The sequence below is a fragment of the Anomalospiza imberbis genome, chromosome 10 (assembly GCF_031753505.1).
Source record: "Anomalospiza imberbis isolate Cuckoo-Finch-1a 21T00152 chromosome 10, ASM3175350v1, whole genome shotgun sequence".
NCBI classification, from domain to species: Eukaryota; Metazoa; Chordata; class Aves; order Passeriformes; family Viduidae; genus Anomalospiza; species Anomalospiza imberbis.
In genome coordinates this window covers 19,541,537-19,568,553 of record NC_089690.1, presented here as the reverse complement: position 1 = coordinate 19,568,553, position 27,017 = coordinate 19,541,537, and the positions used below count along the sequence as shown (strand labels likewise).

At 50.3% G+C, this 27,017-nt stretch overlaps 2 protein-coding genes and 1 long non-coding RNA gene across 8 annotated transcripts in view; 1 reads left to right on the top strand and 2 right to left on the bottom strand.

The window, feature by feature from the left end:
* Positions 1 to 1,165: 1,165 nt before the first annotated feature.
* On the bottom strand, positions 1,166 to 1,951 carry LOC137480119 (uncharacterized). The gene is made up of 2 exons (XR_011002714.1): positions 1,813 to 1,951; positions 1,166 to 1,306 (listed from the first exon to the last, which is right to left on the bottom strand). It is a non-coding gene; the product is annotated as an uncharacterized lncRNA (long non-coding RNA).
* SNORC (secondary ossification center associated regulator of chondrocyte maturation) lies at positions 1,863 to 12,480 on the top strand. Of its 2 annotated transcripts, none has more exons than XM_068201075.1 (3): positions 1,863 to 1,976; positions 9,795 to 9,980; positions 10,668 to 12,480. In XM_068201075.1, exons 1-3 carry the CDS (start codon positions 1,883 to 1,885, stop codon positions 10,775 to 10,777), a joined length of 390 nt encoding a protein of 129 aa, XP_068057176.1. In that variant the 5' UTR covers positions 1,863 to 1,882; the 3' UTR covers positions 10,778 to 12,480. The 2 variants fall into 2 exon arrangements, with proteins under 2 accessions (XP_068057176.1, XP_068057175.1); XM_068201074.1 differs by having other exon boundaries at positions 9,792 to 9,980.
* NGEF (neuronal guanine nucleotide exchange factor) overlaps positions 11,242 to 27,017 on the bottom strand; it is a 37,487-nt gene continuing 21,711 nt past the window's right edge. For all 5 annotated transcript variants that reach the window (XM_068201060.1, XM_068201062.1, XM_068201061.1 and 2 more), the window contains 10 exons: positions 25,732 to 25,892; positions 25,438 to 25,590; positions 23,345 to 23,474; positions 22,520 to 22,594; positions 20,496 to 20,585; positions 18,803 to 18,966; positions 17,612 to 17,767; positions 15,066 to 15,145; positions 14,510 to 14,614; positions 11,242 to 13,888 (listed from right to left, as the gene is read on the bottom strand). In XM_068201060.1, coding sequence (XP_068057161.1) covers positions 13,716 to 13,888; positions 14,510 to 14,614; positions 15,066 to 15,145; positions 17,612 to 17,767; positions 18,803 to 18,966; positions 20,496 to 20,585; positions 22,520 to 22,594; positions 23,345 to 23,474; positions 25,438 to 25,590; positions 25,732 to 25,892 — 1,287 coding nt within the window. In that variant the 3' untranslated portion in view covers positions 11,242 to 13,715. The remainder of the gene's footprint in view (positions 13,889 to 14,509; positions 14,615 to 15,065; positions 15,146 to 17,611; positions 17,768 to 18,802; positions 18,967 to 20,495; positions 20,586 to 22,519; positions 22,595 to 23,344; positions 23,475 to 25,437; positions 25,591 to 25,731; positions 25,893 to 27,017) is intronic.

Here is a 27,017-nt window from a genome sequence, read left to right as displayed (position 1 = left end):
TCTGCTGTCTGTAGAGAAATGTGTGCATTCATGCTGGTGCTGTTTATGCAGGGGAGATCAAGCCATGGCTGGTTTGCTCTTAACACAAACACTTGGCCACTCGGTGCCCACCCCATGCACTCCAATGCACTGCCCTAAATAAGGTGTTTTATTTCTCCCCTCAACCTAAAGTCCACATGGAAACCTTGTAAGTTTCTATTTTTAGACTTACTTTCCTTTTTTTCTACTTGTTTTTGTGTGGAAAATCCCAGAAAAGGTAATGGTAAATGTCCTGCCATGCACATGACCGTGGAAAACAAGTGTGCTAAGGCCTAACTTACACGGTAGCCCTGCATCATGTTCAGCTGGTGTCTGAGAGAACAGTTTATGTTTAGGCTGATAACCTTTGTTTTAATGCCTTCTCTTTTTAGCATATATGGTGCATGGTTCATAAGTGCTTTCTGGTTTTTTAGTGGTATGATCTAATTTCTGCAAGCTAATTTTGGGCTGCTCTGCACTGTGTTACAAGTACACAAAAGCGTGTTGGTTTTGAGCTCGGCTGGGAAGCAGGAAAGGAATGGCTTCTTGATTGCTAAATGAAAATGCAGAAAGGCAAGCAGGGAAAATGTGCAATAATTTGTCAGACCTTGAGGACCTCACTTGGCTCCTGAGAATTTATAGATAATGGATCAGTGGGGAAGATCCACTGTTTGTAATACTGAAATACTCTGGTTTCCATGTTTCTATGAAGGTAAGGTGGTGGCATGTGCAGATTGTGTGTTCAGATGATTGCCTTGTCACCTTCTGTGACAAGCAGGTCCCTTTTCTATAGCAAGAGTCATTTGGATCCGTAGGGATGGGCAAAATAGGGAGTCCAAAAAGCAAAGCAATTCCTGCAGAAAAATCTGAAATTTAAGACTTAACTGCTTGTGTCATTTTCAGAGCGTAAAGAACCGACATTGGAGGTGTTTACGTATTCATTACGTGATGGGAAACCACGAAGTATTCATCATCATATCAGCTCCAAAATACTAATGAAATTTGTGACAATCAGCTGGAGTATTCCCCTTTTTATACACCTCATCCTTTTGCCATTCTTTGTTGCTGCAAATGCGATTTGAAGCAAACCTGGGTTTCCTGTGCTGTGAACTGTCGTGAGCCCCCGAGGCAGGCAGGGACAGAGTGGCAGAGGCTGGTGGGAGGAGGTGGTGCCTGAGCAGTTGGGATCTGAGGAGGATGCTGGCATTGCCTGCCAAAGGTGACTCTCCTGGAACACTTGGAGACTTTGACAGCAGTTCTGAGACCACCCATGGCTCCCAGGCCAGCTCTGTAAGTATTCCACCCAGGAACAAGGATGCCATGGAGCTGCTCTGGCTCTGTGTCAGAGCATTTTAGCCTCAGAAGATTGAGGCCCTTGTTCTTTGCTCTCCCCACCCTGCAATGCCTTGCCGCCCCGCACAGTGAGGGAGAGCAGAGCCCTCAAATGGGCTGCTTGGTCTTGGGCTGAGCTGCCCCAATGGCTCCTGTGTTATTTCCTGCGCCTCGGGATGGCCAACCCGAGGGAAGGCATTCCAGGAGCATCCTCGTGGCCTCTGGGAAGGGCTCACCAATAACTGCTTGTGTGTGCCGTGACCTGGCAGGGTCCTGATGGCTCTGCTTAGCTGCCTGTGGGGTTTTAGGCACAAGTTTGGGAGGGTGGAGCTGCCTCTGGGAGGAGGTGTGCTCCTGGAGCCAGAGAGGGGGAGGCTCTGCTGGGCTTTGCACTCTGCACAGCTGCTCTTGTGAGGGACTTTTTTTTCTTTTTTTTCTTCTTCTTTTCTTACCTGACTGAACAAAATTTTTATTATACCAGTGACATTTCTGAGTTGTTTTGTGCTTTGAAGAGTCCTAAGGATTCCTGCTGATGCTTTTCCTGAGGGAAGCCATGCCCTACCACAGAGTCCTTTGCCTGGTCCTGCTAACGCTGTGCAGCATCCTGGTCCCTGCTGTGCTGGCAGGTAAGGAGCTTTGTTTGCATTTAAAGCCCAAAAGCATGGGAGAACCTTTACTACACTACCCCTCTCTCTTCTCCCTGCCCTGAAAACATCCCTAATTATGTATTGAATTATAATTGATTAAGAGAAATTAGATTTGGTGGCTGCTGGTGAGCAAGAATATATTTTCAGTGGAGAAAATCCTTTAACTTTTCCTAAGCAGAATGGCAGGAGCACCTCTTGTGAGCATTGGTGGGTGGGGGGGTCAGGAGATGGAAAACCTCTCAGTGGCTGATGGGACAGGCTGCCCCTCAGCTTTTAATAGCAGGACGAAGTTATAGTTTTGGAAAGAAGCATTTTCCTTTGGCTAAAGCATGTGTGCCAATTCTTGGATCTTTTGTGCTCTCTACTACAGCAGAGCACAACAGCTGCTTTAGGCAGAACTAGGGAAGTGTCCATGGAAACCTCAGTCCAGAGCCAAGTGTGCATCCTTACGGGGTTGCTCTGGAGCCGGGGCACCAGGGCAGTGCTGGAAAGGTGCCTGGCTCTGACTTGCTTTCAGTGAGGTGATGGGAAGGAGAATGGGAAAGATGCCTTGTGTAAGGCACTGTTTTTCTGGGGATTGTTATTAATTTCAGCTTTATCTGCTCCTGCCTTCAGCAGAGCTGTGCTGGCTGCAGGGAGCTGGGGGCACAGGCAGCTTCAAAGGCTGCAGGTCTGAGGTGGGTTTTACAACTGGGAAAAAATTGACTTCCAAACCCGCTGCACTGATGGGCTCTGAGCGGACAGGTGGAAGCTCTAATGGGGAATTGCTTCCCCCAAAGCCTTTCTTGCAGTGGAGGCGAGGCTGAAGAGGTGGCTGGGGCTAAGATAACAGGCACAGCATCCGTTTTCTCACATTTCTATCCTGCCTTCCAAGACCTGGAGCAATGTTGTTTTGCAGTTCTCTCCCAGTTTCTTCTGAGCATCTTGCCTTGCAGGGAGATCTGGCCAGCTGTCTAGCAGATCAAATTATGGAGTTCTTTTTAAAGGAGCTTTCGTATGGGTAGGGAAATTCACCGCTGTGCTTGGCTGGAACATCTGTGGGTGGAGGAGCAGAATTAGTGCAGCTGATATCGTCTCCTTCTAGGACACCTTCTTTGAAGGGAAACCTTCAAAGTAACTAAGAAATGAGCACTAAAAAGTGGATACTTCCCTTCTCAACCATGAACTTTTTTGTGCAGTGGAACATTAATCATTTTAACACAGTTTCAGTTTGTGCCTTGCTCTTGCTCTCAGAAGCACTGGCCATGCTCTTCCCCCATACCAGGTAAGGTCTTTTCTTAATCATTAGCAGTATTTCACTCTGCAGGAAATGATAGATTTCCAGGGAGGAGTCAATCTGCTTCCTCTCCAAGCTGGGATCTCTTCTATGCCGTTTTAAATTTCCAGTATTTGGTGCATTTGCTCTGGCCCCTCTCCTTGCCAGCTTTTCCATGTGCTTGCTCTGGTATTGCAGTTGTGGTTTGTGCCTGGTGCTGCCTCCCTGTGTCGCTTTGCTCCTGTGATGCACTCCCAAGTTTACTTGATCCTGTTACTGGGCGAGTTGTACTCGCGCAGTGAGGCTCGAAGGGCTTTGGACTCGGGAATGCAACATTCAGATCTTGGGGTGTAGGAGAGATTCTGTGCTTTCTCTGCAGTGCTTCAGAGACATAAGGCCTCTAACAGGTTGTTCCCTGCTCCCTCAGAGAGGACAGGAGGGAACCAGCCTGGACAGTAAGCCATCCCAGGCGCAGAATGATTCTGCGCTGCCTTAGACGTGGAGAGTTCCTGCCCCTAATGCAGGTGCTTTGAGGAACAGTGGAACTTCTGCCTTTTACTCCAGTAGAAAAGGAAATTTCCGACAAAGAGGGGAAGGGCACCCAGACAGCTCTCTGGTCTCAGCACATACACACACAGCCCTGCCTTTCTGTAAACAAGTTTACTTAGTATCCATCAGAACCGCAGCTCTGTGTTGCTGCACGCAGGAGCTCCTGGCCTTGCCCTCCACAGGCTGCCCTTTGTGTTGCTGCTGAAGGCCTCCTTTCAGCCCTGCCCTGGCCCTGTGCCTGCCATGGCCACCTGGGGCCGGACAGCCCCTTGCTGGCCTCGGAGTTCACCAGCCCCTGCCCTTTCGTGTCAGCACCGCTGACTCTCCCCAGCAGAGCCCTCCAGACTGAGCGGGAGCGGCTCTGCCTCGCAGAGCGCTGACCATGGGGCCGTGCAGACCCCATGTCCAGGATGAGTCTCCTCTCCCTCCTGGCTGCCTGCTCAGCTGGTCTCATTTCCTGCACAGCATGGTCAGGGCTCTCTGACTGGTGAAAGTGTGAACTCCAAGTTACTGGGCTCTTTCCAACATCACATTTGTCAAAGATGGGGAGGCAACCAAGCACATCTTTTACCCCCTTTGTCCACATCATCTGGGTGCAACAGGAAACAGCCAGCTCAAGGATCTGTGACAAACCTAAGCTTTCTCCACTTCCTCTTTCTCCAAACCCAAGTAGCACATAGGCCTAGAGCACAGGAGGATTATGAAGAGCTGATTTTTTTTTTCTTATCAGCAAACCCAGTTTCAATTCCTGTAATGGATTCAGAGTCCCAAGTGAGGTGCAAGTTAGTACAAAGCCTTTGCAAGGCATTAGCTTCTGAATAATGAGTATGTTTGGTATTTAAACTCACATGCGGGCTCGTGAGCTTGTTTTGAGCTAATGTGGAAATATGTTTTACTGCAGTAGCACATCAGAATGAGTCTGGGGGTGAAAAATGCAACAGAGCACACACACAAAGGAAAAGACACAGGAAAACACCTTGACCAAGGACGTCTTTCTGTAGCATCTTGTGCGTCTTTGTTTTCAACTACAGGAGAATAAAAGATTATTAAAGCTTAAATATTCTAGTACTTAGCAGTAAATAGGTTTTGTTTGGCAAATGTCAGGAAAAGATGTAGTTGTTCCAGCAGATCTGTCCACACTTGAACCAGGACTTTGTAAGCCCTTACTCAACCTTGCTTTTTTCCAACACTCCTTACAAATTTCTGACACTGGTATTGTCTCCTGAATAAGGAGCTAGGTTGGAGGTGGAGAGTGAGGATAAGGTGCTGAAGTCAGCTTGTGTGAAGAAGGCTATTGGCCACTGGCAAGTAACCTTCAGGAACAATGATGTGGTGTGGCCACATCTGCCTGCCTTAAGGTCTTACAGTTGGCCTTTGGGGAGGGTCTGGTTCCTTCAGAGTTGGTTGGCATCCCCCGGGGCTGTCACTTGTAGAGACTCTTCCGGTCTTACCTTCCAGTCACTGAGTACCTGGGGTGCTGGCTACCACATCTCTGTGCTGGCAGCTCACCCCACCTTCTTCTTTCTGAGCATGGAAATAGCAGTTCTGTCAAGTTGCCTTGGCCATCATCCTCTCTAGATCTCTTTATGGCCCATTTGTCTGGAGTTCCACTGGCCCCTGCATCACTTGGAAAACTCATCATGTATTTCTTTACGGTAACTGATATTTTCTTCCCGTTTCCTCATCTCAGTTATAACTAACCTGTGCTGGAGAGAGGAAGAAGACAGTGCAGCAAAGAGATTTCCCTAAAATAAGACAATCTGTAGCATTAACATGTGGGAAGGAAGAACTACCATCATCCACCTGGCCTGCAAAACACTCTCATAATTTTAGTCCATTTTGTCCAGTTCCATCTCCAGTAAAACGCCAATAAGATTATTGCATGTTGTTTTCCTAAGTGTTCTCTAACTGTATTTCTCATGAAAAGGCTTTTACTGTTAGTCTGAAAGCAACAGTTGCCCTCAGCTTCTGTTTCAGTGCTGAGCCAGAGCTAATGCTGGGGAAGAGCTCATTTGTGCCAGGGCCTGGAGGCTTCCCTCCCTCCGGAGCAGCCGGCACTGAGGCACAGAGCCTCGGCAGTGGTGGGTCACTCGTGTGCCTCAGCAGCCTGGCAGCCCCTCCATGTGCCCCTGGCTGCCCCTGCCAAGTCCCTCCAGGGCAAGCAAACCATGTGAGTGTGCCATGGGAGTTTTCTAGAGGTAGGACTGATCCTGAGACTGATGGCAGCACAGCTAATGTGTGGCTTTCTCCCAGATATTAAACATCTGCTCTTGTGATGCATGATGTATTTTGAGTGTGTTTCTTGCTAGTTCTTTATTTCTGCAAAGTTCTTGGATGAACAGGAAAGCCACGCACTACCTTACCTTTGATATTTAGTTTCCAGCTCTTGGTTGCACTCCCTCCCTGGAGATGGCAGCATGTTTGGGTGTTTTTACACGCAAAGTTAAGATTGCTGTTTCTTGCCCCATGGCCATGAGCTTCCCTTCAACCTGTCCTTTCCTTGGCGAGGGCTGCTGCCGGCTCCAGGAATGTCACTGAGGCATTTGTTGAGGTTCACAGGCCACGTCCCCCTCATCACAGTCAGAATGCCAGCGACAGTGTGGGCAGGAAGGCCTGGCCACTCTGGTTCTGCTTTCTCTGTAGATCGTGTTTAGATCCTGGTCTCCTGCTCGTGCACAGAGAAACTGAGCCTGGGAAGAGCAGGACTTCCTGGACTGGGTCCCCTGCCTGTAGATAGAATCTCTCCAGATTCTATCCAACAGATGACTGGAAACGGCCCTTGTGTCTCACTTGGAGACATAAGATCTCACTAATAGTGTGCATGCCTTGGGGTTTGGTACCTGACACAAACTCTGTCCTTCCCATCACTTTTCTTGCTTTTACCAAGGGACTGAAATGGGATTGTGGCATTTGATGTGGGTCCATTAGAGATCTTCTACTCCCAGCCAGCAGCTGTGTGGTTGACACCCCTTGGGACTGTCAGGGAAGCAGATATGAAACCTCTGCTTGTTAAAGAAACCTGCTGGATGCATGAGGATAGGTGGATGGGTGCTTGGGCTTCTCAACTGGAGGAGTGGAGGCATGTGAAGACATGAGCTTTTAGGTTAGGAGGGAAAATCAAAGGAGAGACCTGGGGAGAACAGTGCTGTTATGAGCAGATGTCTCCCAGGCTGCAGCAATGGGCTCTGGAGGAACCTGCCTCTTGTTTTATGTTCCCCCACCCTGTGTGCCCACAGCAGGGCCCTTGGCACCTGTTCCAGCAGCATCGAGGGGCAGGAGCTGCAAAGGGGACCAGCATTGAGCCCTGGCTCCTGGGCAGGCTCAGCTGCAGGTATTTCACTCAATGTGTGTGCAGGAATCCGCTACTGCCTCTGAGCTCACAACTGTTCCTGAGGCACCAGGCCTGACTGAAAGGGGTTGTGTTTCCCTGGGCTGAAGTGCTGGTAGGGTAAAACCACAAGAACTTGGGACAGCAAATGCATGCTAAGCATATTCTGCCTTTTCTGTGTGGGCAAACTAAAAGTGTGTGTCAGTTGGATGAGGGGAATTAACAAAATACATATCCAGCAGCCATCTAAGTTTTAAAAATCACAGAGGTCATAAATGAATTAGACTGTTTCCTCTGTATTTGGCTATCAAAAATGAGCTCTGTGCCCTGTTTAAAGAGAGCTGCCATAAATTTTTCAGGAATTAGATGCACTGAGAACAGGAGAGACTTTCTGGCACCTCTGGGTCTTGTGGCACATGTGGGACCTTTGCACTATGGTTAGAAGAGATAGTGCTCCCTCCTCATCCCTTTGAGAGCAGGGATTGGGAAGACCCAGCCCAGGTCATACAGTCTCTCTGGATGGTGCCTGCATCTGTTGCAGATCATCTGAGCTAACACCAGTCCCTGGTCACACGCAAGGCATACATGTAGCTCTGGAGAAAAAAAAACATTCTTGGGAAAGGAAGCAACACTGTCCTCCCAGCACTGTGTTCCTCTGCCAGGTGGGGACAGTGGCAGTGTTGGTTCTGGTCCAGGGGGGTGTTGGCAGAATCAGGAAGGTCACGGCTGGAGTGTGGCTGTGTGGAGTTCCTCCCTTACAAAAGCAGCCTGGAACCAGGGCTTCCAGAGCATTCCATATGTTTGGTCTGTTCCTAAACCAACAGCTTCCCCATGCCACTGTTGCCAGCTAAATAGCCCAGCTCTGCTTGGTTCTCTCCTGCTGAACTGCCTTTGCTCACTGAATTCTGTATTTCCTCTTGTTCCGTTCTCTGGCTGGGAAACCACAGGATTTAAAGTAGAGAGGTCCACTGGAAATGGCACTTTGTGGAAGAGCCGTGGGATGGGTTATGATTCTTCAGCTCTGCTGGTTGGTTTTGCAGCACAGGTTGGGAAGGGCCCTGCAAAGGCTCAGGTGTTTGTGGGGAGCTCTTGTGGAACACAAACCTCTGTGTGCAGGGGAGCTGAGATGCCATCTCTGGTGCAGGGACCATGGATGTACCAAGTGTGTGAGGACACGGCATTCTCTGCTATACCCAGCTTTGGCTGGGTTCCTGCCTGGGTCTAACTGGCACAGGCTGCACGCTGGGAACTTACTTGTCTCTGTCGATGCTCATTGGGCCAGGGTTAAACCTGGCAGTTGTCTCGCTGGATACTCTGTAGCTTTTCTGCCCGTAGAAAGAGCTTTCAAAATGAGTCTGGAACTTTGCTGTGTTCCGAAGATTGTGGAATAGCTCTGGCCATGGTGGGAGCTACTCTTTGATGCGAACCCTGCAGTAAGTTCTCAGTGGGTTTGTACCAGCAGGGAAGGTGTGTGTTTTGGCCCTCCTATTCCAGGGAGGGATCTTAAGGGAGAACAAAGTGTGGTGCAGCCCGTTAATGAGGATTCTTTGCTCTCCCCCCACAGCACCTTCTGTCCACAGGAGGCAAGGAGGGCTCCAGGCATTTAAAGCTGGGGCTGGTACTGCCAAGATGTGCTGCTGCCATCTCTCTTCCTGGGCCACAGAGAGCCTGGGACAAGTCTTCAAGTGCCCCTGGTACACCAAGGTTGACATGCCAGAGCTGGGGTGCTTGGGGATACCTCTGTGCTTTGCCCCAAGGAGCCTGGGCTACTTACTCCAGCTCTTGACTCCCTATTCCCCAGTCCTGATAACCATTGTGTCAGTCCAGGAGGGCCCTGGCAGTGAATGTTGTTCGTTTTTTCTCACCCCTGTTTTTTTCCCCATCCCAGTGCAACATTCCCAGCGGTTTCGGCAGGGAGCTGTGGAATGTCTCCTGCTCCTGCCAGAGCCCACCTTAACAAGGCTGGGCATTGACAGGGAGCACTCGGTGAGCCACACACAGGGAGGGCTCTCTGGCTTGGTCTCTGACCCACGGCAGGAAGGAATAACAGGAGACGAGTGGTAACATTAAACAGAGCCCAGCCTGGCTTTCATCTCCCCGGTATGGCGGGGGTGCAGCAGGGGGAAGGTTGAGGCTCTGGGGTCCTGTCTGGGGGAGCCATGTCCTGTGCTGTGCCAGCACCTCCAGCATCCTGCACTGCATGGGCTGGTGGGGCAGGACAAAAGGGCCCTGAGATGCTATGAATTTGGCCAGCACAGGTGGCCTGGTGGCCTCTGCCTGTTTGGCAGTGTGACAGCCCTTCCCAGCCCAGTCCCAAGGGCATCCATGAGCAAACCAGCTGTAGATGTTCATGTGGGGCCTGTTTGTGCATGAGCAGAGGGTGCAGGGTGTCAAGACACTCTGTGTTGTCCCATGTGTGCGGTGAGTACAGTAGGTTGCCTCAGAAGCGCATTGCCTTTGGCTGCTCTGGGTGTGGGTTCAGCAGAGGTGTGGTGTCCCCTCGGAGGAGAGCTCTGCCACACCGGAGTTCTCAGCCCTCAGGTCACCGTTCATCCACCCCAGGGGCACCCGGCAGGCAGCTGAAGCCCAGGAACCTGCTGAGCTCTGGTTGTCACTAGTAGCCTGACTGGGCCCCCCATGCCCGTGGGTGCTTGTCTTCCAGCAGAGTACCCGCAGGACCCGGTCCCCACCCTCTGGAACGAGCCGCCCGAGCTGCCCTCTGGAGCCGGTCCCTTCGACGCTGCTGCCACCACCACCGCCCGGCTGTCGGATGCCACCGCCTTCCCCCCGTACACCTCCGAGCTGGAGCCCGAGGACACCACCCACCTGCACCGGCTGGACACCGGGGACGGTGAGTGACTGCCAGAGGGACTGCCCGCGGCTCACTCCCGCAGCAGCCTGGGATGTCCTCACGGATTTGCTCCCTGCAGGCCTGTCACCTCCCGGGAGGGGTTAAAGCCACACTGCTGGGGAGGGGGAAGGTTGCTTTATTGCCTGCTCATGGAAACTTCCCTGCTGAAAAACCTCTGCTGCAGAGCTCTTGCCAGCCCCAAGATGGCTCCAAGGCTCTTCTTCCTGCCCCATGACCTGTCCTGGCAGGCACCTGCCCTGAAAAGAAAACTGCCCTGAGTGTAGGTAGGGCTCTCCAGGACAGAGTGTGCCAGGAGCTCCCTGAACAGGGAGCATGAGTGCCTTTCCTGCCTCACGGCTCCTGACTGACAGCAAGCACCAGCTGAGATGTGGTCCTGCTGCAAGCAAAGCAACTCTCCCAGTGCGTTAGCAGGAAAGCAGGGCACCACCGACCCACTTTGTGGAACTGTCCTTGTCACTGGGAGCTGGCTGAGCTGGTGGTGGCTGGCTACAGCCCCCTGCCCAAAGGTGCACACGATGACACCTGGGATGTGGCCAGTGCAGGGAGCTCCAGCATGGAGTGTGGCCTGATGCCGGGGACATGCTGGGTGTGGGGAGATGCTTGCAGCCCTCCCATCTGAGCCCCACTGCCTCTGCTGACCTCAAGCCTTTTTCTCTCTGCCTGCAGGCTCACTGGGGCCTGGAGCTATTGGTGCCATTGTCATCGCCTCCCTCCTGGGTACGTCTGTGCTTGTGGCCTTGGTTGTCATCACACTGAGAAAGTTCTCGGCCTCCTGAACTCAATAAAACGTTTTTCTGTTACACAACTGGCCTGTCTCCAGCCCTCGACTGCTCCTGAACTGTCTGCCTGGGGCCCTGGGAGAAATGGTGCCATGGAAACAGGGAAAGCACTGCAGGCCCTGTGTTGGGCAGCCAGGCGGCATCAAGTGCTCATTGCCCTCGGTGTGTGTGTATTTCCTGGGTGGCACAGACCTAGCAGGGCCTGTCAGCCGCACTCAGGAGGAACCTGTGGCAGTGTGTCACTTTGAGAAGGGAGCTCAAAAGAGCCCTTCTGGGTGATGATTACAGTGTTGGGCATCACTCTGCACAGCTTTCCTAGGGAAGGGTTGTTCATGGGTGTAAGCCACCCCAAGTTCATGTGCAACCCCATTTTGGCCCACTGCATTTGGGCCAGTTGCACCGGAGGGGACTGGAGAGGAGGCAAGTGATCAGTCTGGGGGGAGGAAGGAGACACACAAGTGTTTTGGCGCTGGCTTGCTCAGCTGCATTTTATCACACGGAAAAAATAGACAACAAGAAGTTCCCCTCAGTTCACTGAGGCAGCCTGGCAAGGGCTGGGGAGCTCCAGCCCGTGCTTGTGGGCCCCAGGCCTGGGCCTGTACAACACTGGAGATCACAGAGATGGACGCGTGCAGGGCTGGGTCTGAGGAAATAACACTGGATCCCATTCGGTGAAAACGGCACAGCCTGTGCGTGGGGTCTGGAGTCCTATGGAATCGCAACAGAGCAGGAGGGGCTGGAGCAATCCCAGGGCTTGGTGGCGAGTGATGGAACAGGGCACAGCAGCACTGAGCCCCTCTCCCTGGAGAAGTGCAGTGAGGAGCTGGCATCCTGGCTGTGGCAAACCGGTGAAACATCTGATGGGCAAGGGAGCATTTTCTGTGCTGTGCGAAACATGCCAGGCAGGCATGTGGGGCTGCGGGCCTGTGCTGGACTGGGCTGGCTGCTGGGCCACAAAGCTGGATGCTGTGAGATGTGGTGATTTCTCAGGTAATTTTAAGGAATTCCTAGAGCTGGAGCTCCTCTGGGGTTTGCACTAGCGAATTTGTGGTTGTTGCAAGGTTTGGATCCTGAGCTGGAGGTTTGGTTGTCTCAGAAAGGTGACTGTGGGGTGCTGCTGGAGGGACCTGGCTTGAAGTGTCCCCATTAAATCTGCTCAATGTACCAGACTGGAGGCTGCAAGTCCTTCCTGGCCCAGCTCTGGGGCTGGGCAGTGACTCGTAACTGGGAACTACTGGCTAGTATGAACTTCCCACAGCTGGCCAAGGCAGCACAGCCCTGCTGGCTGTTCTCACATGCTAATGGGGTGGCACTGAATGAAGAATGCCTTCTTCCCCCTTCACTGCTGTGGCTCCCACCACTTTGGTCCTGGGTGCTGGCTCTGGGCTGGCTGGCCCAAGGCTGTGGTGTCAGTAGGGACAGCCCTGGAACCCACCTCAGCTGTGTTCAACCTCAAACTGCACACCCCATGTAGTCCAAAGATCTGTTCTGTAGCCTCCCTTCACAGCTTCCAAGCATCCTGCTTTCTCCCCACGTTCCTGCTGGCATGGCTGTGCTCCTCCTGTCCATGCCCATGGCCTCTGTGGCTCTGTTGGCAGCTGCTCTCTGTCCCCGCTCTGAGCACAACCGTGGCACAGCCAGAACATAAATCAGTACAGGCTACAATGCCTGGAAGACAATCCTTTGCTGTGTTACAGAAAGGTGCCAAATAATTGATTTTCCTAATGGATGCTGGCCACAGCTTAGGCCCAGCTTGTGGCTGAGAGGCCCTCAGCCACGTGTGGGACAGTTGAACAAGGGGTGGCTGCTGTGGGTCTGTCCCCCACGCTGCTCTCAGTGCTGTGCCTGGGGCTTCATGAGTTGCTCAGTGCCACAGCAGGAAGGAGTGATGAGCTGGCTCTGCTGGCCACAAGACTCGCATATTTACATGGAGGTGAGCCTGTACAGGGAGGCTGGTGGGGGTGGGTTATGAGCATGCAGGCAGCGGTTGCTGGGCCTCCCAGAGCACGTAGGACAGCAGCTCCCAGCTAAGGTCACTCACCTGCTGTGTGGCAGCTGGGGCTGCTGGTGCTCCGATGGTTTGTGTGGTGTGCAAGATGGTGCTGGCACAGCCACCCCTGCTCTGGCCTTAGCAGCAGGGCATAGCAAAGACCACAAGTGCACGATCAACCAAGAAAGGATGTGATGCTGGGGTTCTGCAGTGGCCCTGCAGAAGGAGGAAGGCTGTGGTAGAGGGGGCTGAGCCATGGGACAGTGTCCAGATGTGCTTCAAGGTTGGCAGGCAGAGACGTGGGCTAGAGCTGGCAAGGCTGGGCTGCTGCTGGAGAAGAGCTGGGTGTGGAGCATTGCAGAGCATTTGAATGGAAGCAGATCGAGGGTCTCCCTGTGGGAATGAGCCCAGCAGCTTCACAGCAGGACTAGAGTGGTGGAGTTCCTGGGCCTCATCCCAGCCTGTTGTCAACGAGCTCTGAGAGGGTTGAGACTGGTGCTTGACCTCAGTTCTGCCCCTGTGAGATACTGGGTTCAGAGCACTCCAGACTTAGAAGGTAGCAATGAGCTTAAACCGGGTGATATCAATTGCTCATGTTTGTGCCCACTGCCTTTCTCAAGCAGCCTGAGCCAGCCCAAGCCAGCACATGTGGCTCATCTGGCCAGCACCTGGTGGCCTTTGGGCAGTGTCCGTTGAGCTCATGCTCTTTGGGGCTTTACAGAACACTTGGAAAAGGGTTATTTACAGTTTAAAGCGCTGATCTCCAGGAAAGGACCAGTGCTTCCGGGGGGCCTAGGAATGACAGTCTGTTTGTTCATGGGTCTGTGTGCCTCGTCCGGTGCACCAGGTCCCCCCACAGTGTCCCACAGCTGCCACCTCCTCACAGCTGGCAGCCTCTGTCTTCTGCCTCCCTGAGGCACTCCAGATGCTTGGGGATGCTGGTTGTCATTGGCGGTTTCTGCTGCCCAGTTTTCTTCTCTGACTGTCATCTGACTTGTGCACCCGGAAACACTCCTTCAGGTTCTGGGCTCGGATTTTGGGGTTCAGGATCTCCTCCCCCATAGAACTGGGGAACCAGCCCCTCTCCTGGTCGTGAAGACGTTCCCCAAATATCCAGCCTGAATATAGACAGAGACAGGCATAAGTGGGGAAGGACTGGCCTTTGCTGCTGCACTGGGACAGTTGTGCTGGAAAGAACCATTGGAGCGGGCAGAGCTTTCTGGAGGCTACTCAGAGGCCTGTGCTGGAGCAGACCCAGGTTGTCCATCCAGCAAGGAGGCCTTCTCACCTGAGTAGCATTGTGTGAGGACAACTGGCTCAAGGGATGCCAGCAGGCATTGCTGACACCAAGTGCCCTCTGCTGTCCCTGGAGCCACAGGAGTGGTCCCCAGCAGACATCCAATGTGACTGAGACCACCAGCTACAAGAGTACCCCAGAGAGCAGGACCACGTGGCTGTGAAGCATCACGAAGATCAGAATAGCACTGGGTTATATCTGGAGTGGCTGTGCTAGCTCTACCATGGCCCACAGCTGGTGCTGGGAGGCTGTGCCAGTGTTGCCACAACTTAGGCAACCAGGACTGGCTATTAGGAGATGGTAGTAACTTTCTTCTCTGGCTGTGATGCTGAGGCCAGAGCCTCTCCCTGGCTGGAGGGAGAGACTTGCAGCTGCCTGCCTGCCTGCAGCAAACCCATCCTTCCACGGGGACCCCCAACCCATCCCTATACCATCCCCATACCATCATCTGTCTTGTCCAGGATGTTGAGGACATCAGCCAGTTCTAAGGAGAGCTCATCAGGTTGCTGGGCCACGTACGGGTGGACACACTGGATCTGTGGGCAGTCTGCCAAGGAACAGGGCAAGAGTGAGGGATGGACTGGGATGGAGCCCCTTGAAGAACAGCACAGCTTGGGTGGCTGTAGCCCCATGAGCTCTGCACATGGTCCCTCTGATCTGGTAAGGGCCTCTGGGGAAGCCCGGGAGTGCCCCAGCCACAGGTACTGGGGAAGCAACTCTTGGGAAGGGAGCCGGGTTCATGTCACCACCACAGTGCTAACCATGAGCAGCCTGGATGGGAGGGAGAGTGCTGGTACAGCCCAGCCCAGGTTGGAGGGGTTGAGGTCAGGGCCAGGCCCAGAGACAAGCAGGTATTGATGGTGGAAAAGGAGGGGAGCCCAGGGAAAGGGTTCAGCTTTGGCATAGGTCCCAGAAATGTGGCTGCACTGAGATCAGGCAGAATAAGGTGCCCTGGGGTAGGGGTGAAGAGCTCCCAGCTCCCATGCTGTGTCTCTTACCAACAAGTCTGGATGTAAATGAAACAAATTTGGTTCTCCGGTTTGGGGCTAGTGAAATCATCCAGCGCTTCATTTCACTCCTGGATAGGGGAGACAAACCAAAGCTGTGAACATGCAAGAGTTGTAGGGGCTCTAGTTCTTCTGCCCAGCCAGTTCTGGACTTCATGTTCCTCCTCCCAGCCTTTTTCTGTCTGCCCCTCCAGGGTCCTGTGTGCAGTGGTGATGCTGAGCCCCGGTTGCATGCCCCGGTTGGGATGTCACACGTGACACAGTGCTCTGGGCCCTGCTGCACAGCCCTGGCTGTCCCCACAGGCAGCACGGTCCCTCTCTGGGGAGGGTCCCTGTGCTAGCATTGTTGTCAAGAGCCAGCAGCAAGGGGCGGGGGGGTGCTGGCATTCTCTGAGAAATAGCAAGCAAAGACAGCTGCTGGCAGGGCTGGTAAACAGGAGCAGTTTTTCTGGGAGATAAGCAGTTACAGGAACGATTTATTCCCGCAACTGCTGTGTAGGAACATTTAAAGGGCAGAACTGATTAATTCCCTTGCAGAAGAGCACTGCAGCACACCAAGGGTACCACTTGCTTGGCAACAAGACCCATGTGAACAGCACGCTGCAAAACCTGGACCTGCAGTTGGGAGGGTGAAGATCTCACAAATGCTGGAGAAGTCCCAGGCTTGGCTCCCCTCAGGCTTCCCCCAGCCCCACAAGGAAATGGGGCAGTTCACCTTCACAGGCTCCAGCTCCTGCCTGGAGGACCAGCTGTGCTTCCATCTGCCAGAGAGCCAGTTTTCTACCTTCTCAGGTGGTTTTAAAGCCTGAGTTTAACACACATGAAAAGCCATGGGAGTGTCTTCAGGGAGGAGAGGGGCCTAAAAGGGGTATGTAAAGGACAAGTGCTGGCAGGTTGATCTGTAGGATTGGGAATACTTTATACTTCAGGTATGAAGAAATAATGCCAAGGACCAGTGGAAACACCTGCAGGTCACATCACATGAAGATGTGTGGGATGAGGGCCTTGAGCACCGAGGAGCTATAACATGTAGAGGTCAAACCCAGAGTCTTGCCGTGCTTGAGGCCCTCTCTGCATGCTGGCCCTGCACATAGATCCTTGCGGGGCTCCACGGATCCGCCCACAGTGCCCAGCTCCTCGCAGCCTGCAAGGAGCCCACCCACACTACAGTTGTATCGGTGCAACTGCTTGTGTCCAAATAAAGTGTCAGCTCCTGGCAGAGCCCACCCAGGGCATGAGCTGCAAGCTGTCACTGAGCAGCATTGTTGCCTGATGCAAGAGCTGCAAGAGCTGTAGAAGAGATGCAGAAGTCTCTGTTTGGCTCCCACTTATCTCTTCTAACTTTAGTTTTTTAGTCTGTGCCCGGTACTACCTCCATCATTCCTGCATCTCTGAATCAGCAGCCTTCAGCAGTTGATATGTCACATTTCAGCGCTCAAGACCTGTTGGCAAGCCATGTTCTGGATCACATACCTGCTGTGGCCACCTAGAAGATGGGACAGCATGCAGAGCACGGACCTGCGACTGCCTCCCCTGAGCTGAGCAATCCTGGCCTGGTTTATCGTTTGCTGCACAGCCAAGCCTCACAGACGTCACACGTGCGCTTGCCCTGCATAGTGTGACTGACATCTCTATTTTCAGTGCAGCAGAGCAGCAGCCATATGTCTGGGGAGAAGGTGCAGCTGCTCACTGTACTGGGGGCTCGTCGTCCTGATGCTGCGGTGGTGGTGGTGGTGGGGGGTCAGGGTGCAACCCCGGGGCCGGTGTTCATTTAGGAATACGGATGATGAACACCAGCCTGCTGATAGCAGACAACATCAACCTGGGGATGTGCATTTGTCTCTAGGAGCTGTTTAGCTGGTGGCTAGAAAATGTGGGCCTGGTAATGCTTGGGTCAGTGAGAAAGCCATGCCCTGTGGCTCCAAAACAATAGGGTCAGCTGAATCATTTGCCCAGCCTGAAGTGAAAAATCAGTGAGCCAGAAAATCTGTATCCAGGGAGACAAGGAGGCCCTGAGCTGCAGAAGGGCTGCACAAGATTGGCACTGGCTGTGGAGACACAGAGGAAGTAGCCTTGTCTCCCACCTTCACCCACAAGCAGGAGACACTTTGCTCCACAGGGCTGGTCAGGCATGGCCATGATTCTTGTGAGTCAGTGGAGCCACTGGAGTGTGAGAGTGTATATCCTGCTTGGTTTTACTTTTGGAATATGCTGCAGCCTGTAAATCAGCTGGGGCCTGGTGCCTGGGCTGATTTCTGACCTCTCTGTCCCAGAACAGGAACTGCCTGTCTGTCCACCACCCCAGAGGCCTCAAATACACCGCACAGGAGAGAAACCTGCCTAGGTGACCAGTAGCCTTGGGGCTTTCAGTAGCCTCAGGGGTGTTATGCTGGGCAGAGAGGTTGGTAGGGCCAGCTCAGCTGCAGCAGTGGCATCCCTCACAGCCCACCCCTGGAAAGCCTGGACAGCTGGTCCCTATGAAGGCAGGATGTAAGGAGAGAGCACTGCTGAGTGATAGCGGGGTGACTGGTACTCACTGGGATGATGCCTTCAGCATGTAGCTGGCCTCCCGGTCATCTGCATTCTCTAGCAGCCTCAAGATGAAGACATTGGCCAAACTCTGCCCCTGATCTTCTAACTCCTCTACCCGAAGAAGCCCTCGGGGAGCAGAGTCAAACACTTGGTACTTGTCCCTGGGAGAGGTTAGAGAGATTAGGAAAAACTGTGGTTATTGCAGGAGATTTTGACTTCAGCCACCCAGAACTGTACTGAGCACACAGACCAGCTCCTGGATGGAAGCTGCTGCATGGAAGGAGGAAAAAAGATGTCCTGCTGTGGGATGGGATGAGCGTGTGGCTATGAAAACCCACAGCAAAGCAAGGAACCCGCTCCATGCTCTGCCCTGGGCATCCCTCATGGCCTGGAACAAGTTGCTTGCTCTGTCTGAGCTCCTTGCGTCCAAAACACAGATGGCGCCCCCTCAAAGGGGATTGTGAGGCTTAATTCATTCCAATTTATGAAGTGCCTCTGTGTTTTCTGGATACAAGTTGCCACAGAAGCAAAATATTTCCCAGCAAACAGACACTGTGGCGACATGTTCATTAGGAACAGTGGACGGGCAAGATGCTCCCTACCAGTGGGTCTAATTCATGCCACAAAGAGCATGCTGTTCTCTGCTGCTGTGTCTGCTTGCACAAGACACAGTCCTCAGCATGACAACATCCTCCTCTTCCTCAGGCAGGTTACACCATGTCAAACATAACCACTGGCCTCGGGCTGAAATTTCTATCCCTCCCTGCTACTCTAACTTTCTAGTCGACTTTCTTAGAGTTTTAAATTACTAAATCTGAGCTGTTCTTCAGGAAGTGATGAGTCAAAAATCACTTCCTGACAGGAAGGCAGGTCTCCAGGGTCAGCTCACCAGCCAGTGTAACTCACTGCCACCCTGCAGAAACTGCTTGATGTACAGTCACTCTGCTGGCAGATCTGCCCTGGGATCTGTTTAACTCCTGTTGGCCATAAATTTTCAGCTGGAGAGAGCTGTGCCACCCATAAAGAGTCAGCTGTGCTCAAAGGTAAGGTGACTACTGGAAGGACATGTACATGTCAGGCCAAGGGATGTGCCTCTGCCTGAGGGACAGGATGGGGTGACAGCATCACAGGTTGAATAAACCCGGGGCAATAGAACTAATGAAGTATCCTGTGTACTACCTGAATTTTGCACTCACCCCGGAATTTGCCGGCAAATCACCAGCAGATCATTGAAAAGGAACAGATAGATTTCTCTGAAGAGTTTCTTGGTGCGAAGCGTTCGTGATGTCTTTGGACCATTCATTTGCTGCAGCTCCCCCTGCTTCAGCAGCCAGCGGGAGTGAGAGATGATGGGTACAGACTAGAAGGGAGGAAAAGATGGCAAAGTTTAGGAGAGCAGCAAAACCCCATGGATTCAAGTGGTTATGATGCTGAAAGTACCAAGAGATGCAAAGGGAAGGGTGGTGAGCTCCCATCACCATAACTTGCACTGCAGAGGCTGGAGCAGAGCTACAAGGAGAGGACCCTGTGCTCTGCCATCCACACAGCCCAGCACAGCGTGACAGAAGCTTGACAGGGGTACAGCAGGAGCCCGAGGATGGACAGATATTTAAGGATGGCAATGCTAGAGTGCCAAGTGCTGGAATGGAACAACAGCCCATGCCCTGATCGCTCTCTGTGAGATCCTGTCACCTGGGCTGAACTTTCCTAAACAGTAAGACTGACTTTTAAAACCACGGATTTGGCCTTTTGGCTACAAAAAAGACCAAGGTTAAACAGGTTTCCTCTGATGGGGTCTGTCCCAGTCAGGAGGAGATACTGTCCACGCACCTACCACAGCATTTCTGCTGGAGTTTCAACACATATTGTGCTAAAACCAAGAAGCCCAGAACAAAGCACATCTTGTACTAGAAGAATACTACACTTCCAAATGACCAAAATATTGAAAAATACCTGTATAACTGTCACTCTTTCTTCCTTCACTCCCAGTCCTCATCACATGCATGGTGACACAATCTTTCTTTTCAACTCCTTGCACTCTTCTCCCCAGAAGAGCCCTACCCATGCTGGTTCCCGAGGCAGATCTGCTCCAGAGATGAACCAGCTCCTGCTTGTCATTACGGCCTCAGCTTTACAAGAGGTGGAGGCAACTGTGTAGCTTCCCTAATCTACTACTGTCCTGTGGACTGTGGTCTAGCCCTGATACACTGGTAAAGTGCTCTATAAAAATCAATTTTTTTTTGTTTTGGTTGTTCACATCCATAAAAAGATTGCTTGGAAGCTAAATATGATCCCTACAGTTCTGTGAAGCAGGCAGACCTGAGAAGCAACTCTATAGCATTCAAGAAAAGAACTGACAACTTTATACTCAGCACTGGAATTTCATGGTATATATCAACTGAGATCTGATCAGACACCCCTAAATATTGGTGTAGTAATTCCCTCAGTGGAGCTGAAACGGATCAGCAGCAGGTATGTAGAGACTGTACACAATGCATAAGTACAGGAAAGAATTAAAATGGTGGGAAAGTCTTTGGTTATTTTTCAGTTTTAAAGTGTTTTGCTTTGTAGTTTTCATCTACCTTTAATATATTTTGTATGTAAAATAACAGCTGAAAGCTGACCTGTGTTTTGAAGAGAGGTAAGAGGGAAGAGCCAGACCTGAGTGCTGGAACAGGAGCTCAGTGCACAGGAGAAGTGATGCCAACGTGTCCTGCCTGTGTACATGCACACCACCCTGGCCTTGGTGCTGCCCCAGCCTCTGCAGCAGGTGTGCACTGAGCACGCACAGAGGTGCTGTGCAGGCAGCAGCCCCTTTGGAGGGGGCCCTTTGGAGGCTGTCTGCAAAGTGCAGACAGTGAACCAAAACTATCCAGCCTGTGCTCATACCTTTATCTTGAATTCTAGTTTCTTCTGGATGCTGATCATCTGCTCTGTTCGGCTCATCTTCCGGACACCTTCATTACATGCTTTCACCACCTGGGAAAACAGAGCACAAAGGTTTGTCTCTGCTGGCCTTAAGCAGGTAAGTGATGATGGACAGCATAAAAACGCCTGACCACAATCAGGTAACAGTGCCCTGCTGTAACAGGAATTGACAAAGCCAAGTTCTTTTATCAGCACTGTGGGTGCATGAAGAAGAGAAGGGGAAAAAACCCCCAAAACCTGAACAACCAAAAAGCTCCCAGACACCCAGAAGGTCTTACAGGTGGAAGCTGACTGTCAGAGGACATATTAGGTGGCTACATTCAGTTACTGAACCAGACAGTATAAAACAGTGCTTCTGGTTGCACAGCAAAATGAACAGCTTGTTTTCCAGAACCTGACACATCATGTATCTCATTTCCCTGTTCCCAACACTTGAAATGAGGTACGTTTGCAGTATCATCTTCAAGGGGAGAACGAAGGCAAACATCTTTTTTTCAAAAATGCAGATGCTGTAGTTCTGCCAAGCAGCACTAGATGCCAGGGCTATGAAGTGTCCTAGGGAAAGAGATGTTCATCATACAGAGCACGGCTGTATTCTGAGTACAAACTTTTAACTGAAAAACCACAACCAACGTGCAAGCACTACGCTGTTACAGGGACCTTAACCTAGATGCCACTGTTTCATAAGGAGCAACTCTCTTGAGAACTGGCTAGGTAGAAAAATTACATTGGAGAACAAGCTCCACTTTGTGCTCTGTTTCTGCTACTCAAAATCTAACAGAATGTCAGTAACTGAAACTGTGATCGTCTTGCCTCTCAAATAGAAAGAGAAAATAAACTTACAGAAAAAATAAGCATCATATGGTCTCTGTTGTGATGCTTGTACCTAGCTGGATATTAGGTATCTCAGCTTAAACACTTACAGCTAAGTGTTTAACTGTGCAAAAGAATTAGTAAACTGATCACGAGTCACTGATAACTGAATACAAACCCAGCATTTTTCCATCAGCGGCTATAGTCATCTGCATGCTACAGGAACAACTTTCTTCAGGCTACTGACCAATGGAAAAATAATTGGCTACCAGATGTGTCAAGAGGGATTCTGCAAATACTAACTCAATGCAGAACATCCTTCATTGATAAAGTCCCTGTCTTTATCCCTAGTGATCTCCATGCATACACTTCCTAGACTGGTTCAGGGCAAATCCAAGAGCCTGTTCTGTTCTAGTGTTTCAGTCAGAGACTGCAGTCCCATCCTTAGGCCTGCACAGTTCTAGCACAGTTTTCAACTTCAAATACTTGTGTTGAACTGCTAGAGTTAGGAGATGTTCCAAGCTTCTGATGTAGAAGTGTTGAGACATTGTCCCAGCCCATGCAGCTGACAGCTATGTCTAGACCATTCAGATATGGCATTATCCTGTCAAACCATATCAGGAACAGCCCAGATGGGAAACATCCCACTGCCTTCCTGGGGTTTTGTACACATCAGTAACTAGCATAACTGAACACCACACGTACCTACCAGCTTCAGGGAAGAGGGTTAAAAGCTGGCTTGTGTGCTTCATTAGGAAGCCGTTATTCTAGGTCAGAGGCAAAAGTGTGCTGTGTCAGAGGAACCTGACACAGTTGTACTCTGCACCTAATCACACCTCTCAGTCAGATCCATCACCTTCAGGTGTTTGCAAAAACCATTTTGTGTTCTTGGAGACTCTAAAGGAAAACATTCTCTGCCCTTTCCTATGTCAGAAACAAACATCTATTATTGGCAAAGGATTCACTGTCACTGACATTAAATGCAAGTAGACTAGTCCATCTTTCAGACTTTAGAAAAAAAAAAAACCTCTTGAAACATAGGGACAGAATTCAAAGAAACCACTCTTGGGTAGAATGTAGTCTGCAGGTGATTTTTTCAGGGGGATCTGTGTGTGTGAAATGAGCATGGTGGTTTAATATTAATGGGCTTCCATTTACTTATTCAAACTTACTGTTTCCAGTTCTTTATGTGCATCCAGGGCAGTGGATTCCCTGTCAGATTTCTCTTCTACTTTCTTCAAAATATTCTGCAGGGGAGAAAAGGCTGTGTTAATGCTGATCCCAATGTAAGAATAGAAAGGTCTTTGCTAGCCTACAAATTACTTTTGGCCATCAGCCTAATTACAGCAAAGGTGACACAGTACAGTGACTTTCACCTCTTAGTTCCTCTTTCTCATTAAAACCTCTTCCCATCTGACCTTATATCTAAGAGAAATATAACAGGTAGATTCTTATTTTATAAAAATAAATTAATAAATAACTAGAGCTGGCACCCACAGACAAGTGTTATTGGTATTCCCAGTGGGCTAAGACCATTTGGGACTGAATTGTTTCCTCATCCCTAGAAGCACGTTCTCCAGCAATGTTTAGATAAAGTGGCAAAGCACTGGCTGACTGGTCCAAGCCATCATGGTGTAGCATCCCCATGCCATCCAGCTGCTCTGCATGTGTGTGTCACCATCCTAACTGTCAGGCAGCTGGATTAATGGACTGTTGCTACGCCCTCTGGCAGCTCAACAAAGCTCCTCCTCAACTCTTTCACTCAGTAAAAGCTATCTGGCAAATTCAGTACTAATTTGGGGATGGACTCTGAGTGACTGAAATACTTTTTCCATAGTTGTGGTGAATGTCTGACTCTGTGGAAAGGCTTCATACAGTTCTAGGGTCGATTGTGGCTGTATCTAAGCCCCAGTCACAGCTGCTGGAAAGGAAAATTCCAGGAGTAATCCAGAAGTCCTTTGTGTGTGTGAGAGAGAGAGAGAAGAGTAAAACTCTACCTGCACCAGCAGCTTGAGTCGAGTGATCCTTTGAAATGGCAGAATCAGGAAGGAAGAAAAAGACAGGCCTTTGCACTTCGGATCCAGCTCCAGCTGTGAGATCACTTCCCGAAAGGCTGGTTTGTCCTGGCTGAGAGGAGAGATAGAGAAGTTGAGAACTTTTAGTGCTACCCTGCCTGGGACTCTGGTATATGGCTGGTGACCCAAAAGCAGCTTGGTCCCAGAGACAGCATCTGCCTGATCTCTCCCAATAGGAGAGAAGTGGGAAGGAGGGGACTGAATGCCTCTAGGTGTATTTTAGTTTAAATCTAGAACTATTTATAGTGTTGGGGGAGGGAAAAATAGACTTCTAATGTACAAGCCATAGCAGTGCTCACATGTGTTCATATCTAGCTCAGCAGCATACACTGCTGTGTAGGTGTATGTGAATGGGGTGTGTGTCCAAGTAAATGAGTCAGAGGCATAATTATATATTTTTACACAGTTGGAACTTTGTGATAAGGTGAAATTCACACAGTCATAAGAACAAGACAAGCCACAAAGTATCACAAGCTTGAATATTCCTTGCTGCTTAGCTAGAGGATGGAAATCATTATCTGACCTGAGAAGGGCAGGGGCCATGCCTGGGCTTTCCCTGATGATGTTTGCAGGAGATGAGGGCACAGCTGGGCCACAGACACAGCTATGCAGAGCAGAGCCACTGGCAGACAAAGCTTCCTGGCAGCCACGGACTGAGCGAACCTGAGCAATGCTTGTGCTGCTGGAGTCCTGGTTAGTTGTGAAAACAGCATGGATGCAAAGAGGTTGCTAACTGTGCAAAACCTGTCTGTACTATGTGTTCCTTACAACATTTGAAAGAAGCCATTGGCAGCATTTCTCCTTGCTGCAGCAGGTACCTGTGTGACAGTGTGACTCACAGCAGAATGGAACTGCATGTGTCTGAGGAACAGTCAAATGGGGGAAACTGTGACACACCTCAGGCTTTGAGTTCAGCCAAGTGTTGCAAAATTCCTGTGCTAGCTGGGAGCCTGGGGAAGGGAGTCAGTTCTTTTCAACTTGCTTTATGTATTCCTGCAGACAAAAATGCTGCCTTCTGAATTCACATTTAGGAACACCTCATCTCCAACAGGTCCCTTTCAAGCACAAGTAACCCAGCCTATTGCTGCTTTGCTTCTAAGTGTTTAGATAATGGCTGTAGGCAAATTCTTTCTGCACCTGTATTGCTCACCTCTGATTGAAGGAAACCCTATGGTACCCTCTTTTTGGAGAGAACAGCAGGCCAAGATCAATAAAGGCCCCTTAATTTTTTTTTCCTCAAAAGTTAGAGAGCAGAGAAATGACTAAACATTGTTACACTAGCCTGAACCAGCTGATGCTATAGGAGAAAATATACTGCAGCATGTGCAATGGGCTGTCCTGAAAGAATCCAGGACATTGTAACTAGAGAGAAATTGATTCTCCTCCTCTCAAAGACAAGCTTGTAGGGCACTCGTTGTTTTGAGCTTGTATCAGCGAATTCCTACTGGACCAAAAGACTTGCTATACTTGAAAAATACTACAAATATATGTTGGATTATATCCTTGGGCCTAGATCTCTGTATATAACAGTAGAATGTGAAGAAAATAGCTTTTTTTTTCCTCCTTTTAAGAAAATTCTGTTGTTCTAAAAAAGAATAGCTATGAAATCGGGAGATGTCAAATGCCTTGCTGAGAAGGCTGGGAAAAGCAGTGGCTGTTTGTTCTTCTCATCAGAGATCTGTATTATATTCTTGGCCTTCCATTTCTTGCCTCTACTTGCAGGTTAAAAATACATGCATTACACAAGCATGTACATGGCCCTGCATGCACCATAAATATTTCCTGCAGTTGAGAAATGCTGGCTTTGAATTTGCTTGCCATGTTACCTGCATCAACCGATCCTTACTATAAAGCCTTTAATTGTGTTTTCTTTTTATGGATGCAGTGAGAAATCATGAAGTGGGAAACCCCATTTCTGTGCTATCTAGCCCTTTCTCATAAATACCAAAATTACAGCTAAATCTGTGGCCTGTACAATTTTGCAAAATAGTTCAGCAATAAGTGCTAGAACTCACAGAAGCTGCTTGTAGGCTCTCTCCTGGTAGGTCTGGTTGGAGACGTAGGTGATGTACACAGAGAAGTGATTAACTGTGTGCTGGTAGACAATATCACACACATCCGAGATCACAATGTTCTCTTCCACTCGCTGCTCGAGGTCCAACAGGAAGCTAAATGAGAAAGTCAGCACCCATATTAATTGTGACCTGTCTGTTCCAGGCAATTCCCAGGAGAAGTCAGCTCCTCCATCCCTCTAACAACTGCAGTTACCTAAAGCTGCTGCTTTCAGTGCCATTCAGCAGCCAACTTACCGCTCACTGACAGCCATGACATCCAGCACGTTGGAGAAGAGGATATGTGCCTCAGACTGGTGTAAGATCTTTTTCAGACGTTCATTCTCCATGAAGTGAGACACCAGCAGATTCAGACTCTTGTAATACGATGCTTCAGAAGTAACCAGCTCAAACATGGCCTGGGGGAAAATCCCAAAGAAAGAAGTCAGCAGGTACCTTCTACAGAGAGGCACACTGGGCATTAATGAGAACATCTGTGCTTGCACCCACCCTGCAGGCCCAGGCTGCAGGGAGAGGTAAGTCCACAATGCATTTGCCACATGTTACAGGAGATAGTGAGTTAATCGAGGGAGTCTTCCTCCCACAACCATCAGCCCTGACCTAGAGGAAATTCAGCTATTACTGTCCAAGAAAGCCTCCCTGGTCAGCCCTGGCCATACACTTTTCTGCCCCAATTCACAACAGAACAGGACAAGATACAGTAGTCCCTAAGTACTACCAGAAATCATAATTAATCTCCAAATTTCAGCCTTTGCTTATCCTGTTAGAAGAGAAAACCCTGGAGCAAAGCCTGGTTTCCTCAGGCCAAGGATGTGGTCTGTGGAAGTGGAAAGGCAAATTGATGGTTTCATTCAGAGATAAAAATTAGTTTAATGAGATATAAAGTCTTCTACCTACTGCAAGTGCTGCAGAGACATTCCACTATTACCACTCAGAGATCCCTTACTCTCTGGGTGAGTATATGTTGTCTCTGTTCAGAGGTAGATACAAAAGGTGTTTATTTACACAACTACCGAAACCATTAGTTGAAGTAAGATTAACTGCAGATTCTCACAAGAGGTTCAACACAATGAAAAGTTGTTAGATCCTTCAGGCATCTCTTGATGAAGGGGTACCTTGGGTTCCTTGTCCTGGGGCCCATGCTGCCATTACTAAGAGAGGTAGTTGGTAGTTCAGTGAAAGTTTTGCTCCCTTGAATCTAAAGCTGCTTCAGTGCTCCCCTTGTTCCCACAGCTCCTCTGTTGCACCCTGCTGAGGGGGGAGCAGGCCAGGCAGTGTGGGTGTCAGTCCCTGAGCTCTGCTGGTTCTCAGTGGCTGCTGGGGCCCAACTAAAGTTGAGGAGGTCATATGGAGCCACAGGTACAGGCAGTGGTTTTTGGGATGTGTACATAGAGAAATATACTCTAAATTAGCTGGGGGTCTGTCTTGTGGCTTGGTTGTTGTCTGTTTTTCCTCTTCAAAGAAATGATTTGGAGTTTTCCACTGATCAGTTTTTGGCCCTTTCCTGGAAATATCATTGTGCA

Bases quoted from the DNA above. Each gene is read 5' to 3' on its own strand.
- SNORC (XM_068201074.1), top strand. From the start codon at position 1,883: ATGCTTTTCCTGAGGGAAGCCATGCCCTACCACAGAGTCCTTTGCCTG. The intron at 1,977-9,791 runs GTAAGGAGCTTT...CTTGTCTTCCAG, and splicing joins GGTCCCTGCTGTGCTGGCAG to CAGAGTACCCGCAGGACCCG. The intron at 9,981-10,667 runs GTGAGTGACTGC...CTCTGCCTGCAG, and splicing joins CCGGCTGGACACCGGGGACG to GCTCACTGGGGCCTGGAGCT.